The 17,054-nt window shown below is 47.2% G+C and overlaps 1 protein-coding gene across 2 annotated transcripts; it reads left to right on the top strand.

Annotated features, from left to right (window-relative positions):
• Window positions 1-1,747: 1,747 nt before the first annotated feature.
• Window positions 1,748-11,378, top strand: LOC308501368 (centromere protein S-like). 2 transcript variants are annotated; one of them, XM_081057671.1, is made up of 5 exons: window positions 1,748-1,944; window positions 4,758-4,881; window positions 5,522-5,555; window positions 9,230-9,296; window positions 10,947-11,378. In XM_081057671.1, the coding sequence occupies exons 1-5, from the start codon at window positions 1,894-1,896 to the stop codon at window positions 11,082-11,084; spliced, it is 414 nt and encodes a 137-aa protein (XP_080913797.1). In that variant the 5' UTR covers window positions 1,748-1,893; the 3' UTR covers window positions 11,085-11,378. The 2 variants fall into 2 exon arrangements, with proteins under 2 accessions (XP_080913797.1, XP_080913796.1); XM_081057670.1 differs by lacking the exon at window positions 1,748-1,944 and having other exon boundaries at window positions 4,625-4,881; window positions 10,947-11,375.
• The last annotated feature ends 5,676 nt before the right edge of the window (window positions 11,379-17,054 follow it).

The following is a 17,054-nucleotide window of genomic DNA, read 5'->3' as shown; positions in this document are numbered from 1 at the left end:
TTCTCACTGGAACTCAGTTAAGCGATATGGACACTCATGTCTTTACCTAACAACGGATCACAAAACAGTGCATTCTTTCAAACTTGGATTTAATAAACGTTTACTTGGTGCCAGTCCAGTGGTGTGCTAGAGCCAGTCCCTAGGTGAGAACTGATTTCTGAATTTTCAGGAGTACTAAAACCAAAGACAAACAGTCATTTTTTAAAAATTTATTGGGGTGACTATTGTTAGTAAAATTACATAGATTTCAGGTGCACAATTCTGTATTACATCATCTATAAATCCCATTGTGTGTTCACCACCCAGAGTCAGTTCTCCTTCCATCACCATGTATTTCAAACAGTCATTATTTAAAATTAAGTTACAGGGCCGATCCAGTGGCTCAGGCAGTTAGAGCTCCATGCTCCTAACTCTGAGGGCTGCCGGTTCGATTCCCACGTGGGCCAGTGGGCTCTCAACCACAGGTTGCCGGTTCAACTCCTCGAGTCCCGCAAGGGATGGTGGGCTCTGCCCCCTGCAACTAAGATTGAACACTGGCACCTTGAGATGAGCTGCCGCTGAGCTCCCGGATGGCTCAGGTGGTTGGAGCGCGTCCTCTCAACCACAATGTTGCCGGTTCGGGGATGGTGGGCTGCGCCCCCTGCAACTAGCAACGGCAACTGAACCTGGAGCTGAGCTGATCCCTCCACAACTAAGACTGAAAGGACAACAACTTGACTTGGAAAAAAGGTCTGGAAGTACACACTGTTCCCCAATAAAGTCCTGTTCCTCTTCCCCCAATAAAATCTTTAAAAAAATAAAAAAAAATAAAATAAAATTAAGTTACATAGGGGTGGCCAGTTAGCTCAGTTGGATAGAGTGTGGAGCTAGTAACACCAAGGTTGCTGGTTTGACCCCCCGCATGGGCGGGCCAGTGTGAGCTGCACCTTTTTAAGCAAAAAAAAAAAAAAAAGGAAAAGTTACATATACTTAGGCTTAAATAAATTATATTAAAAACAAAGATAAAAACTCAGAACTCATTACTTCTTAACCACGTTCCTACATTTTTCTGTTATGTGTTCTTGACATCGTTCACATTTATTTCATCTGTAGGTGGATGCGCAGCATCTGCTCCCAGTTCTGAGGTCAGTGGCCCACGTGGGTGGTTTGAAATTGGCGATGACGGAGTATTTACACCACTTGCAGTCGGCGAACACTACCAACCAGGCTTGGATTTGTCGTGGACTGTCTGCTGGCGGAAGTGGTGGGGGAAATGTTAATCATTCGGGTTAGACTTGAATATGCTGCTTGGAGCCGTTACCCCGTGAAGAGCACAAAACATTGAGGAAATGGTCCTCCAGTACTGAACACTTGAACATCTGGGAAGTAACTGCAGAAAAGTCCGGAAGCAGCACAGATCCGAGGCTGGGCGTCGTTCGGCAAAGGCAATGAGGTGAGCGACTTATTCGCTGAATGGAGCCGTCATCCAGCGTTTATCCGTGGTCTGATTTTGTGGCAGCAGCGTTGGTGGCAGAACTACGAAAACTCAGAGATTTTGCAAGACCTACGGAAGTGGGAGCCGCATGGAAGTTACAATAAAGAAACGTGGCGGAACAATGTCGTCTCCCCCCTACGCACACATTCTTTCCAGGCGCCGGTGTCTCCGGGGTCCACACGGAGCTCGGCTCTTGGGGCTCGGCGCCCGCAGCGAGTCACGCGGGGGCGGGGCCTGGGGGGCGGAGCGAGAAGCGCCTTTCCCAGGGCGGCCGCCGGGGGGCGCGGGAGGCAGCGTGCGGCTGCGCGCTTTGTCCCTCCGCGCGGCCCGTCGCCGGGGGCCGCGGCGGGAAAATCGGACTGCGCCGCCCCGCTGGTCCGCTTTAAGCGCCCGCGCGCCCGCCTGGATTGGCCGCTGCGATGGAGGACGAAGAGGGGGCCGACGAGCAGCAGCAGTTCTCCTATCAACAGGTAGGGGAAAGCCGCGTTCGGCCGGGGCTGGGGGAGGACGGCGTGCGTTTCTCAAGAGAAAACGCCCTGGGAGCCTCGGCCCGACTTCGCCGGGTGCCGGCCTCCCCGGGGCCGAGGGCGCGCCCGGCCGCCTCCGACGCCTGCGCCCGCTCGGCCGCCGCGGGGGGTGCTGGGAGGCGGTCTCCACGGTAACGCGGGTCGGACGGGATTCCAGGGCAGCGGGGCGCGCCCCTGCGTCTGGCGGCGGCCGGGGCTCGCACGCGGGCTTTGCGACAGCCTCCGGCTCCCTACCGAGACCGGGGAGGTGTGAGGACGGGGCTGAGCACTGAAGGAACCCAGGCAAAGCGCTCTGCACGGCCCGGCGCGCGGCCCGGCACGCGGCCGAGCGCTAAAGTGTTGGCGGTGCGGGCTCCAGCCGCGGGTGCAAACCTGAGACTCCGGGTCCACGGCCCGTCCTCCGGGTGTGGTTCGCAGCGCGGCCCCGCAGCCCGACGGTGTGTTGGCTCTGCTCGAACTCAGTTCGCTTATGTGGAAAATCGGAGCGCTAATCCCGCTGTCGGGGTCGTCGCGGGGTTCCGGCCACTTTTGATGAACTCCGGGAGCAAGTGTGGCGGAGTCACGAGCGCCACGAGGAACATGAGCTCAGTGCACGGAGGGCCTTCCGACGAAGGGCGACGTTTCCCCTCCCGTTATTTTGAGAAGTTCAAGCCTTCAGAAGAAGTTACAAGAACCCGTGTACTCAACCCCCACAGGCCCTCACCTGGAGTCACCAAATGGGAACATGTTGCTGTAGTTGCTCCCTTGCTCCTTTTTAATGAACTTTTTTTTTTTAAGATTTTATTGGGGAAGGGGAACAGGACTTGATTGGGGAACAGTGTGTCCTTCCAGGACTTTTTTCCAAGTCAAGTTGTTGTCCTTTCAGTCTTAGTTGTGGAGGGCGCAGCTCAGCTCCAGGTCCAGTTGGCGTTGCCAGTTGCAGGGGGCGCAGCCCACCATCCCTTGCGGGACTCGAGGAATTGAACCGGCAACCTTGTGGTTGAGAGCCCACTGGCCCATGTGGGAATCGAAGCGGCAGCCCTCGGAGTGAGGAGCACGGAGCTCTAACCGCCTGAGCCACCGGGCCGGCCCTTAATGAACTTTTTAAGACTTAATTGCAAATATCTTGACATTTCACCTTTACATTTTAATGCTTTAATATGCATCTCCCAACAACAAGGGCATTCTCCAACATACGCTCCAGTATCGCACTCAGGAAGTTTAATACTGATAACATTCTATTTAAGGTTCAATCCATGTTCACAATCTCCCCGATTGTCCCAAATATGTTTCTTTGGTCTTTCTTCCTTCTTCCGGGACCCAGTCAAGGATCATGCGTTGCGTTCAGTAGTCCTGTCTCTTTGGTCTTCTCTGGAACGATTCTCCAGCTCTTTTGTCTTTCATGACGGTGGTGGTTTTGAGGAGTCTATTCGTGGCAGAGGTGTAATGGGAGATGCACTCTTGGAGATTGGGGGTGCTGTCCTTTTCGTTTTCGTATTCTCAGCCCCTAGTGTGGAACCTGGCCCTCAATAAACAGTAAATGCTTACTGATACATGAGTGAGGCTGCAAAGAAGGGCTGAGAACTTTGAACCTCATTCTCTGTGCGGTGGTGAGCGGGCTGAGGAGCATTCCGCCAGCTGTCCTTGGCACTAGGTGGATAGTGGTGAACAAAACTGGCGGGGTCCTGTCCTTGACGAGTTTAGAGTGTAGTGATTTAGCCTCTAAGTGGCTGCGACATTGAAGAAGTCCCCTAGCCCAGTCCAGGAGGCACGTGGAGGGAGGAGGGACAGAAAGCTGCCCGGCACATTCAGGAGTCCTGTCCCCACCCCTGCCGCATCCCCACACATACTGGCAAAAGATGACATTGGAGGGCCTTTACCCCTTCCAGGGTGATGTCCCCGCCCCCCGAAGGCCTCAGCTTAGTTAGTCTTGGGAGATCTGAAACTAAGGTGCCTGCTTCTCTGCGTGGCCTCTACTCTGGGGTCCTGGACTTGTGTTCTTGCAGTTTCTCCTCTTGTTGCCTGTGCTGTGAACACTTTCTGTAGCATTCATGCTGTCTCCATGTCCAGTTCAGCTCCGTCTCCAGTGGGGACGGGAACATACACACGGACTCAGCGAGTTCGTTGACATGAGACAGACCTTGGCTTAGTCTGTTTTGCTTCTTTACTCCTCTGCATGGGGAAGAGATATTTCCTAGTATCAAAAAGGGTTGTTGAGGAGCTGTGGGGGTCCTGTGAGGTGGGCTAGCAACCCGGCACTCAAAGGAGGGTCAGATGAGTCCTCACGAGCCTTTCTGGTGTTGTCCTGATGTCACCTGCAGGCCTGGGACTTGCATGGACTTGCAGCAGGGGTGTGGGGACCTTTGCTGTTTATTTGATCAACCTGGTCAGGGTGCGAAATCCCCATCTGGTTTTTCATTGTTTCCCAAACACCTAGCTTGTGCCTTTGCTCAGTAGGAACTTGGCACATAACGTATTTGTGGACTCAGCACAAAGTCACTTTGCAAGTGCCATCTGACTTCTCGCTGACCTGCCATCGTCATTCCTTATCTGTACTTGACCTAAATCATAACCGTTAACTAGGAAGTAATGTTTCCGCAAGTCACACTCCAGAGGGCCTCATTAATTTTTCAGTACGCTCGGAAAGTCACGGCGCCATTATGGGGAGTGCTGCAGGCATGCGGCAGAGCAGACCCTCTCCTTGATCTTCATTTTTTAAGATGTGCAAAGCTCTCATTTGCAACCTCCCGCATGAGGTGTGTCGGTTTTTGCTTCAGAGGCTGAAGGCAGCCGTCCACTACACTGTGGGCTGCCTCTGCGAGGAGGTTGCCTCGGACAGGGAGATTCCGCTCAGCAAACAGACCGTCGCAGCGATTTCGGAGGTGACCTTCCGACAGTGCGGTATGGAGCCCCGGCCCCTGCACATGTGCAGACGCCCCAAAGGTTGCCTTGGCCCGGGGGAAACGTGGGTGGGTGCTGCATCTCCCCACGGACCATTATCCCTGGACACTGCCCGTGACAGTTCTCGGCTGTCAGAGTGGGATACTTTATAGAAAGAACTATTTTTTTCTATTCCACTAACACTGGGGCATTAACACCTTCACTTTATTGTGTTTTAAACTGCCTGGAACCTTAGACATTAAATTTTATATTTCATTGCTTTATAACATTTTTATGTCACCAGTAGTTTATTGGACAGCTGAACTTGTGGCAGTGGTATTTGCTCGACTTCACAGGAAACGAATGGCCTCGCAAGCCCTAACCTGTAGCAAAATTTAAAGTTAAGGGGTGGCTTCTAGGAACCAAAGGTGTAGCCACAGTGACCAGATAGCTTGTAATAAAGGGCCAAGGGTGCCAGAAAGGACAAGGTTATAATGAAGCAAATGGCTAAGGTGCCTGGGGAAGTTCCTCCTCTCACCTTTTCAAGGGTGAGTTGTGTTAGTCACTGTACTTACTGTAGAAATTGAGATTTTACTTTTCCACCTTCTGAAATAAGATTGCGATGAGGGGTAGCTAAAGCACATCTCTTTTTCTCTTTCAGAAAATTTTGCCAAAGACCTTGAAATGTTTGCAAGGTGGGTAAAGAGCTTGATTATCTGCTGCTGTGTTTGTTCACATTCCATTGAGACCCTCCATCTGGCGGTGTATTTCAGGAGCACTTTAGCTATTCTTCTTTTTTTTCTTCTTTTTCTTTTTCGTATTTTGTGGAGGCTCATTCTCTAATCATGATTCCGCAAGAACATAACATCTGCTTTAATCATGTGCATTCACACTTGATTTGGCATTTTTTTGAAGTTTCCCAAGTATTTTTTATTAAAAGAGCCGAAGTTATTCAGTTCCAGGTTTGAAAGGCGTGCGTGCTTTTAGGACCATTTCTGCAGGATGCTGTGATGCAAGGTCTGGGCCCGCGCCGAGCGGGGCCTGCACCGGGCTCCAGGCGCCGATCGCTGGCAGGTGGCCGGATAATGACAGCACACACGTGGCCACATCAGGCTTCCATTTGCTGGTTTGTTCCCAGTGAGACAAGCACTCCTTGAAAAGAGGGTGACTTGCTTTCAGCTGGTAAAGCTTTAGCTTTTACAGGTGATTTATGCTCAGCTCTTCAATTAGTACCTCAGGTAATTGAAAACAATTGCACCGAATTGCTTTTATGAAACATATGGAATGACTAAGGCCTGAACAGGCTAAAGCTTTCTAATTTGCTACCACTTCTGAGTTGGGGCCAGCCTCTCCCACATCCCATGCTCTTCACCTTGCTCCTTCCTATTAGCTCTGTGTTTCTCGGGTGAATGTTTTGAATGAATTAAAGCAGTAGGTTCTCAGAGGGTAGGCTCTAAATCGTTCCTATTCCTGTATATATGAATCCCTAAAAACCGCTTCGCATCTTCCACTTGGTCAAAAGGGGTAAGATAATATGTGATACTGATAGCTCATGTGGTTTATTCCTTGTTAATCGTTCCTTGCTTCTAAGACCCTTACGTGTCTCCTTCTAATACCCCTCCCTTTGTCTCCCATGAAATACATTTATCTCCTTTACTTGCCAGTTATTTATTTATTTTTGGAAAATCCAACTCTTTTTATTACAGAGGGAGACACAAAATGTAAATAAGTAAGCAAACGATTAGATTTGAACATAAAGTTTTATCAATACAGAGCAGGTTTTCTCTACCTCAGCACTGTTGACATTTTGGACCAGGTAATTCTTTGTTGTCATGGGGCTGTCCTGTGCGTTGCAGGGTCATTGGCATCTCCGGCCTCTGCCCCCCACTAGTAAGTTGTGACGTTTTTCTTTTTGCCATTTCTGTGTTAGCTGTGGGAAAAGACAACGAACACTTTAAAATGTTCTGCAAAACTACTAGAAATAAAAATGAAATTGGAAACATTTAGCATTATAATATGTTAAGCTTTCAGGTACTCTGCTTTTGTTTTTTTATAGTTACATTAAAAGGGTGATTTTCTTTTGCTGGGTACTAGTGGAGAAAGTGGTGTGTGTGTCACTTAGACTGTAAGCTCCACGAGGAAGGACATCATCTTTTAAACAAAGGAGCCTGTAAAGGCTGCGTCGGCTGCCGTTCGCTAAGCGAGCCCGTCGAGTCTCCACTAACTGTAAGATGCCTCTTCTGCTGCCATGTCCAAGTGTGGATTCCATCCAGGGCTCCTCCAGCTTCCTCCCAAGCACCCTGAGTGAACGCAAGAGCCGATTTTCTTTGATGAGTCATCCTTTGTCTTAATGTTACGTTGGTTTTCATACTATTCCAGTAGGCTCGCAAATAAGTCCTGTTTTATAGTTTATCACTGAAAGAAATTGATATTCCCAGAAGGTCGCCTGTACTTATCTGGTGGCTTTGAGTTTTCCCTGTCATCCAGTCTCTATTCCTAGAACTATGATTACTATGAGAAGTCTGAAAAATGTACTGTTTCAGGTCAACTATATGTTAAATAGTCTTTGCAGGCTGGCTGGGAACATAACTAGTATTTGTAATATTGTTTTCATGAGAAAATAGGTTCTGAATAATCAAACTTTGGAAAATCATCTCTCAATTTAAGTTATGAATTTCCCTTATTTAGCTTTATCACCTAATATTGTTAATATGTTAAAGATGAAACATTCTGAAGAAGATACATATTCTTTCTTTTTTATTAAAGTTTATTGGGGTGACAATGGTTAGTAAAGTTATATAGGTTTCAGGTGTACAATTCTGTGATACGTCATCTGTATCTCACATTGTGTGTTCGCCACCCAGAGTCAGTTCTCTTTCCATCACCATATATTGGAGAAGATACGTATTCTACAGTAAGTAAATTCTAGGAACATTTTGGGAATAATCTTTAAAACCTGTGTCGCTAAAAGAGTCACATGAAAAATTGCTGTGTTATTTTCCTTAGAGTGAGTTCCCGAAGTGAGAGGTTTGATTTAGGCGAGTCTCTGATGCGCATAGAATATACCCGCCCCTCCTTTTAGGAAACTGTTAACATTAAATATGGAGCAGAGACACCAGATGACAAGCCGAGTGGTGGAGACGATTGACTTTGTTGTTTCCTAAACACGTCTTTGTGAACCTTACTCTGTAAATAGTTCAGTGCTGCTGCCTTCTTCTGCTCCTTCCTTTTACTGCCTGACGGCGGATGGAGCCGGGGCCACACTGTCCCCTTGGCGCTCAGCATCCTCCACCCAGGACACCTGTGGACTGGCTTCATACTTTGTGGCTGCTGTTGTATCACCTGCTGTCTGACCTTTTCCCCCTCTCTATCCTGGTCCTTGCAGGTGGCTCATTAGACGTTATCTCCTGAAATGGATGTTATCTCAGGACAGGCAGATACTGTCAATCATGGCACAATGACACGTGATAGTTGCACATTTAGCAGGATGTGAAGGATTAATTTGGCCAAAATTATAGAGTATAATTTCTGTGTGACTTTAGCTCAGCAGCTATTCAACGTGGACCTACTATGTGCTGGCTGCTTCCCTAGTAATTAAAGATACAAAGGATACCTATTTTTACTTATTTTTGGAGGAAGTTAGCAATGGCAAGGAAAGGTGTAATTAGAGTGACAAATTATTGAATAGAGTTTATTATCTCAAATTACCTTTTTCAGTAAAGATAAGAGGACTGGAGTGGGAATTTGAGTCCAAATTATGAACAAGAAACAGACACCGGTTTAAAGGACGTTTGTTCGAACGAGGCTATTGTTGGGGAATGCATCACCTCCTTGTTGGGCAGTGGGGTATGAGGAGACACCCGCATAAGCTTTTTCCTGTAACTTAGCCCTTGCTCAAGAGTCTAAGTGAGGCCATGCCTTGTGGAAATTCTTTGTTCTTCTGTTTATTGTCTTTTCTAAGCAGAGGTGGTCTTTGTATTGTGAGGCTCTGTGCCATTTTCTCTTTTCACTAAAGGGGTACAGTGACCTTGCTTTTTCCGTGGGGTTTGCTGTGACCAGTGGCCAAACAAGTCCCTTCGGAAGGTTTAATGCCTCAGTCTCCTCTCAGTGCTTGTAGTCTTCAGGCAGCCTTGGCCCTCGGTGGAGGTGGACAGATGGCCTTCTGCTTTCTCTGTCTCTTTATTTAATTGGTATCTTGGCTAGTCACTCCATTCATTTTTGTGTCACTCTTGCTTAATGACCTTAATCTGAAAAGATGGGCTACTTAGAGATCCTTGCTAGCCTGAAGTCTGACCGTGAACTTTTGCGTTTCATCAAAACTTTAAATAATACCAAACATTTTGGTGAATTGTCTCTGCCCTTTCTACAGACACGCGAAAAGAAGCACAATTAACACGGAAGATGTGAAGCTCTTAGCCAGGAGGAGTAATTCACTGGTGAGAGATGAATTTCTTTCCGCACTCCCCTTTCCCATCAGAATACATTATTCCCAATTAATCACTTGCAGCCATGAAGTGATTCCCCAGGGCACCTTGCATTAAAAACGAGAGATGGTTCAACCATTCAGACCTGCCCGTAATTTATTGTGTTTCTTTCATTATGATAGATCTTGCCAAGCCAATTTGAAATTTTCTAATCAGCACTCTCTGGATTTCATAGTTTGCCTTTTTGTAATATCTCAAAACTTTGGCCCCATGTTTCATTTACAGCATGGTGTCAGGTCACAAGCCAGAGTATATGGGGATAGTTTCACTGCGGTGCCCACAATTTTCCTAAGGGGCCAGCTATGGAAGGAGTATCTGTATAGCTAGCATGGGCAGGAAATCTATCTTTTCAAAGAAGTCTAGAAGTCATCTTGACCAGGCCCTCATTTTACAGGTGTGATTGTCCTGGGCTGGTGGCTGTGGCCAATGGCAGACCCGGGATGCCTGTGAGGTTTCCTGACAGTCCGGTCCTAGCACTTAGAACACGATTATGTTGGCTCCCGCAAAGTGAGCTCCACTAGGGCAGGCATTTTTGTCTCTTTCTTTTCTGCTCCATCTGCTGTGCTGAGAATAGAGCCTGACACACAGTAGGTGCTTAATAAGTAGTTGCTGAATGAATGAATTTGTAAAGCAATTGGCAATTTACAGGGGGCGTTTATAGATATTTTACATATATTTTCTAGACCTCACAACCACCCTATGAGGATTTACTAGCCCATTTTATAGGCGAGGCAACTGTAGTTAGTAACTTTCCAGTTAAATACGAAGCTCTCTGGTTGACAGCCATACCTTAACCTAACCCTGAATCTAGTGCTGTTGCTACCAGGCTCTTCTAACGTCTCTTCTCCAAAGTTTAAGTCAAGGTCAAGGATAATATGATTCCTAAGTGAAATAGCTAAGGTGCCTGATGGTGCTATATATCCATGGAAAAGACACTTCTCTCTCCATAAATTCTGTGTCATAACTTACTTGGTCAGCTGCACTGAGCGGTTTCTATCTCTTGCAAAGGGATGCTCAGTGCGAGTCCTCTTAGAATATTAATTGTGAAGTTATCTGCTTATTCCATATTTGTTTACTTCAGAATATTGTTTCTATTTTGGACTCTTCTTAATTTTTTTTTCATCTGACAGAAGCTTATTACTGACGACTTGCAGCAACATTTGAGCCTGTGACTAAATTTTCCGAGGGCAGGGGCCTTACTTACCTTGGATCCCTAGTGTCTGGTACAGACCAGTTCCTCAACAGTTTTAGTTGCATAAAGTTAGGGGGGTGTTGACTATATTTATACTTCGTGTGTGTGATTGGCATGCTCCTTCTGCAAGCTCCAAGTTTTAATCCATCGATTACTCGGGAAACTCCTACCTGTTTAGTGGGACATGTTAACAGCAGTTGAGTTGACTTTTACAGTTGAATCCTTCTATCAGAAAAAATTCGAAGTTCTGTTTAACTCTAAGGAATGTAACCCAGTCTTTTCCACCCAAATTCTTTGGATGGGAGTGATTGGAAAGGGGTGTGGTTTTTTTTGTTTGTTTTTGTTTTTTGCCCCTAGGCTTGTAAAATGGCTTTACAACCAGATAAAAATACAATTCTATTTTTTTGTAGCTAAGATACATCACAGAGAAAAATGAAGAGATCGCCCAATTTAACCTAGAACGAAAAGCAAAGAAGAAAAAGAAGTTAGAGGATGAAAATAATTCAGTGCAGCCGGCGGAGGCTGAAGTAATGGAAAGTGAGAATTAAATTCTGTCACCGTTTGGAAAAAGCAGCCTTTAGCAGGTAGAACCACCAAAAATATATATTGCCACAAAGGAAATTTTGAGGGGATAAGTGGAGATTTTAAAAATAAACAAAAAAAACACGCTAGGAGGCTTTTTGTGCTGCGTTCTCCAAGTCATGGACCGCAAAAGAGAACGGGAAACTCTTAAGCCACATATTCCCATGTCTTACTGAAGCACGTAAAAAAGGATTGTGTTTGAATGGTGTATATTGGAAATGATATCTGTTGCAATTAATAAAACTGTGTTAGCAGTTAAATATGGTTGATTTTTTTCCCAAGCAAAAATCATAGTATTTCTTTATTCTTTTATATAATTTTTCAGGACAATTCCTGAAAGATAAATAATGCTATATTCATTTAGTTCTTTTGACTGTCAGTGTTTTAAACCCATGTCACTTGTGATGACAAGGTAAAAAGGTGGATGTTGGGAAGTGGTCCTTTTTACTTTTTAAAGGTGCTTTTCTCCAAAAACAGTTTACGTGTCTTTTCTCGTAAAAAGGACCATTTGTAATTCAACTGTGGTTCTACTGGGAGGAAGTTTTGCTTGAGAGGAAAACCTGCCCTCATACTCCAGACACTTCAGCGTGTTGTCCTCTGCTTTAGTTTGTGAGAGATGATGCTTCTGAGAGCCCGGTTCTGCCGTCTTCTCTTTGGGGTTTCTTAGAGGCCCAGGGCATGCCCCTTCCCTGTTGGGGCAATAGGGGTAAAGAAACAGGCCTGGCGTTTACAGAGCCTGCGTGCTCCGTATGTGCCCCACCGGATTTCCCACCACCCCGTCCAGGGTGTATCTGATTATCCCCCGTTTTACTGGTGAGCAAGCTGGAGCTTGAAGAGCTTAACCAGCTGCTCAGGGGCTACTGACCACGAGACTCTGGATACATTTGGGGCGCTGACTTGCGAGGGGGCGAGAGAGAAAAGGGTGTGCATTTTGGAGAGAAGGTATACGCCTCCATGCCCAAATATGATCAGCAGAAGACACCCCAAAGTCTGACTTTCAAAAGGAGGTGCTAGGCCGTGGTCAGGGTGAAGCATCTACCTCTGCAATGAACGGATCACTTCATCTCAGACAATAATTGGGACATTTGTGTGTCATCGGTGGAGGAAAAGGCTTCCATCCTTACAGTACGTCCCAAGGTCTGTATGTTGGCAGTTTTGTTTTCAGATAAGCTTTCTTGATCTTAGACACTAGATACTATGGGAGAATTTAGAGACTAGGTACTGTGGACTTCCCAAAAGTTGGTACGAAAGTAATTGCGGTTTTTGCCTTTATTTTTAACCTTTTAAACCGCAATTACTATTTCACCAACCTAATAGATTACATCTTGGTTTTGCCACTCCAGTAACTGACTTTCTGAAACTGTTCTTATCAGTGAAGTAGGGCTAAAAAAACCTCACAGCGAGGTTTCATCTGACAGTAAGAGGACAGGGGCCTATAATGCATCTTATTTTTATAGATTTCTGTAACTCCAGAAACTCAGTACACCAATGATGCGAAATGGTGAAGCTGTGTGCGCCATGGGTGTCCTATCTCTGATGAGGGTTGTAGAGGGCACCTCCGGTTGGCATGGGCATTTTGACATGAAGTTTTCTAGCCCAGTGAGAACATTAACTTGATGTTCATGTGCTCTTGGTTTATTTGGCATATCTATGTGTGACCTGTTTGTATTTTAGACGAGTGGTCCTCCATTTTTCAAGGATTGTAACATGGGTGGTCAGACTTTAGAAGGAACAGCTGATCCGACTCCCTGTATTCTCATGGGCTGCCTCTTCCAGTTAGGGTTTAGTTTACTCTGCAGTGTCCAAGTTGATGCCACTCAACCTTCACAATTCCGTCTTTGAGTGACAGTTGGCAGAAAGGAGTCCTGGACGGCTCTTTCTCATGGGCTTCCTTCCTCAGAGGCCTGGGAACTCACCTGAACTTGAACTAGACCTATTAACCACATAACCACACGATTAACCATGTAAAGAAGCAGATGTCTTTGAAATACATGTGGCCTGCGAACACACTTGGGGGCAATTTACCTTTTATTTTATAGTATATGTTGTCTTCCTTGTTATACCAATTCCTCAAAAAGCTTGAAAGAAAAGATCCTGTGTTAATTTTTTATTACTGAAACCCTGAAGGAAGTTCCGGAGCATCGCTTCTGCACACAGCAGCGGGCGGAACGCACCGGGCAAGGTTTACACTGGCTCGTGCACAGCTGATCCCTGGAAACCTCCACATCCAAGAGAGGTCAATCGGGACGCGCTTGTTCTCTTGACTGAATTAGGGAATCGACAAGGAGCCTTAGAGGTCGTTTCATCCATCGCCCCACTAAGTCGGAACCCTTTCCCCTGCGTCCCTGATGTGTGATTCCCAGGCTCTGCTGAACTCCAGGGTCAGAAGGCCCTCTCCGCTGTTGGACGTGATTATTACAGGTTTCTTCTGTATGTAGACGGGAGTCTCCCACCTCCTACCTTCTGTTGGGCCCTCGTTCTGCCCTTTAGAATACGTGATCTTTTCTTCCAAATCATTCAGTACTGAGTGCCTTTTAATCAAAGTTTCCATTGGACCTCTTTTCAGAAGCCCACATTCCTGTTCCACATTAGATTATGAGCTCTCCGAGGGCAGACTTTGGGGTGGTGAACAGTGACCGCTGGGGGCCTTGCATAGGGCCTGGCACCGGTCGGTACTTGTCCCTGGAGTCTCAGATGTGCTGCTGGGTTCCCTGGTTCTCACCGGGGATGTCCAGCCTTCGTAGTGAGGAGCTCTTAATACTAGGGGAGGGCAGGTCAGGATTGAGGACACCTTAACAACCGTTCCTAACATGAGTGCCTGGTGTGCGTTCCGCCTGTGTTAGGAGCTTTATAGGACCTTATCTGGTCCTCACAACAATCTGTAATGTAGGCAGCAGGTACTGTCATTATCCACAGAGAAGTCGATGAAATGGCAAAACCAGGATTTCTGTCTAGAGCCCTCACCTTCGAGTTCTAAGATATGTCGCCACCTCCTTGAAAACAGGCAGTCATAACCTAAAACCCACCTGCAGCATAGAAACCTCCTTGGCACGCTCACCGCACTGGAAGTACTTTGCTTTCTCGTGCGGAGCCCGCGTCCTGCCCTTAGCTGGGCTGCAGCCACACTGTCAGGTGGGTGGCATGGCTCCATGTACATGCCAGGCGCTGGGAACGTTTAATGAGGCCATCGAATAAAGTCTGCAAAGTACACGAAGCATGCAAGAGGCTGGCTGAGCTGCCATGACTCTCATCTGCAAGTATGTTTCAAAGTGTGTAGTACCATTTGTGGGAATCATCTTAGGGAAAACATTGTTTGGGTACAGAAAAAGGGGCTAAGAGCATGCAGTGTGTGAACTGGGGGTCCTCAGGCCCTGGTGTTTTGCCTAGAATCTGAAACAACAACCCTGTGATGAAGTTCAAGGCTGAGATTTCCCTTGTGAAGGGGTGTGAACCAGGACGTGGGACGCTGAAAGCCCTAGTGTTCACTTCTGGAAAGAGCTGTCAGCTCTCTGGTTGCTTTACTTCCATTTAGAACCTGGTCATCTTTAGTAGGTTTGCGCTGGTGGCTTCAGATCCTGCTCGATGGCTCAGTTGGGGGAAGAGGGTCTGCACATGGGTGTGTGATCCTGAAAGTGGGACCTGGGAGGAAAAGCCAGGAGGCGGCACAGCGGCCCTTGCAGTCTGCACGTCCTGCAGTGCCCGTCGTCAGAGGCGCTGGTCAAGCACAGGTCATTGAGTAAGAACATTTTCACACCTGACACTCACATGCAACCATATGTGTCCTTACTCCCTGTATGCACTCTACTTTCTGTTTCATTCGAAACACGTCCTAGCGTATGACCCACTGGTGAATGGTTGGTGGCAGTTTGAAAAACAGTGGCCTTGAGCCCCACTATTCCTGTGTCACTGTCACCCGGGCACCCGTTAGAATTGCGGGACCTTGGCTCCTCCTTGTACCATGAGAATCTGTATTGTAATCTTAATTTTAGTAAAGTGAGTTGGGTTCGCAACAGTTTGAGAGGGCCTGGGCGGGAGGACCGTGTCTAGCCTGTACTGTTTCCCTGAAAATAAGACGTCGCCGGACCATCACCTCTAATGCGTCTTTTGGAGCAAAAATTAAGGTAAGACCTGGTCTTATTAACTGTAAGACCGGGTCTTATCTAATCTAATCCAGTCTAATCTAATCTAATCTGAACCTGGTTTTTATATTTTTGCTCCGAAAGACGCATCAGAGCTGATGGTCCAGCTAGGTCTTATTTTCGGGGAAACATGGTAATACTGGGGGACATCACTCAGGTCGTCCTTGCCTGCAACGTGGTGAAACCAGGGAAGCTCTGAGCGGCCCCCTGAGCCCGCACTGCCTCATTTTTTCTGCCCGTAGCAGATTCAGTCATATTTCTCTCTATGGGCAAAATTGCAGATTGTAAGCTCCTTATCCGAGGCTAAATTTACACTGTGTTCAATCACTCGGGTTTGTTCTCATGGCTTCCTGCTTGCTCTGGGAATCGTGATGACGAAGTCAGAGTTCTTCAGAAGCAGGGCACATACTCTGCAAAGCAGAGCAGAGCCAGAAGAACACGGGCCGACCTGCACTTCCGTGAAGAGGCTGAGCCCATCCAAACACGCTGTGCGGGCACCCACGGTGCCAGCATGTGCGTCACTGCGTGAGGGGAGAGGCGGTACAGGCTCTAGAAGGGACATGTACGAAACAGCAGCTGCAAGTGAAGCTAAAAACACCCCCCAGACCCCCAACAAGAGACCCAAGTCCACAAAACACTGGTTTCAGAGCTGCCAAGACAGGTGGGCGGCCGCAGGGCCGGAGGCAGTGCCGGGCAGCCTGCAGCTGCTGTTGCTCGCAGGAGCCACCGTGGCCCTACGCCTGGAGGGTGGCCACGCTGGCCATGCCAGCCATGCCAGTGCCAGAGGGGTGAGTAGTCCCTGGCTGGGCCGCATGCCAGCGCATTTCTGGCTGTCTCCCTGCTTGGCCTAGTTGGCCATGGCCGTGGACTCCCCAGCACCTCCACAGCCGAGCGTGTGGGGGGACAGGCTGCAGGGCTGAGCTCCACAGTGTCCCCTGGCTGCCCTGTGGCATCGTGTCCATGCAGACCACTGACTCATTCACCTTCAGTTGTCCCAACCCAGGAAGTCCATTAGCTCTGAAACTCGAGGGGAGCGTCTTCACGCTAGCGGTCTCCTCCTGCTGGTCTTTGAAACGTGACGTGCTTGTGCCAGTCTGTTGTGGTGCCATCATGGGGCTGCCCCTGCGGCGTGACTCACACCTTCTTCTAGAATCTTAATTTATGTACACAGCACATGTTCTCACTAGCTCAGATTAATTGACGTCATTAGATTTTTTCATTGTGAGAGTTTGTAACTTCATGAGGTGATTTATTTTTCTCTTTTTCCCCATTTTGAAAAAGTTCCAAGAAGAGTACATAAAGTTGATCATTAAAAATGGATTTTTCTCTGAAATGACCAGATGCATTTCATACAAGTCATTTATCATCAGATTACTCCTAGAAGCTTTCTAAGGACTTTGAAAGACCAGAATATAATGTCTCAATCTGATCTGTCTTAAAGAGCAATTTGTGGACAGGCAGGAGTGAGACCAGAGATGGGGAGGCCATGCTAAAGTAGCCTGATTCACCTCGGGGGGCGACTTAGCTGCCCGTCACTTATCTGGGTAAATGACAGGTCTCCTGACCTCTTTGAATTAAGGACCTCAGCAAACATTATGGGCAAAACGAGCAGCTTTTTTTCTTTTCCTTGATTGAAAACTCAACTTTTCCCTTTCTCTAGTTAGAACAATTCCATTAAGGGTGTTCTCTTAACTTTCACATCCTCTGAGTGGAAATGTGATTTATTGTGCTGGAACATCTCTTTTTTTTTTTTTTTTTTGTAAAGGAAGGAATTATGTATCTTTTAATGCTGGCTGA

This window comes from Rhinolophus hipposideros (assembly GCF_964194185.1).
Source record: "Rhinolophus hipposideros genome assembly, chromosome: 8".
Taxonomy (NCBI): domain Eukaryota; kingdom Metazoa; phylum Chordata; class Mammalia; order Chiroptera; family Rhinolophidae; genus Rhinolophus; species Rhinolophus hipposideros.
Note: the sequence above shows the minus strand (reverse complement) of the source record. Positions and strands in the feature narration are given on the sequence as shown.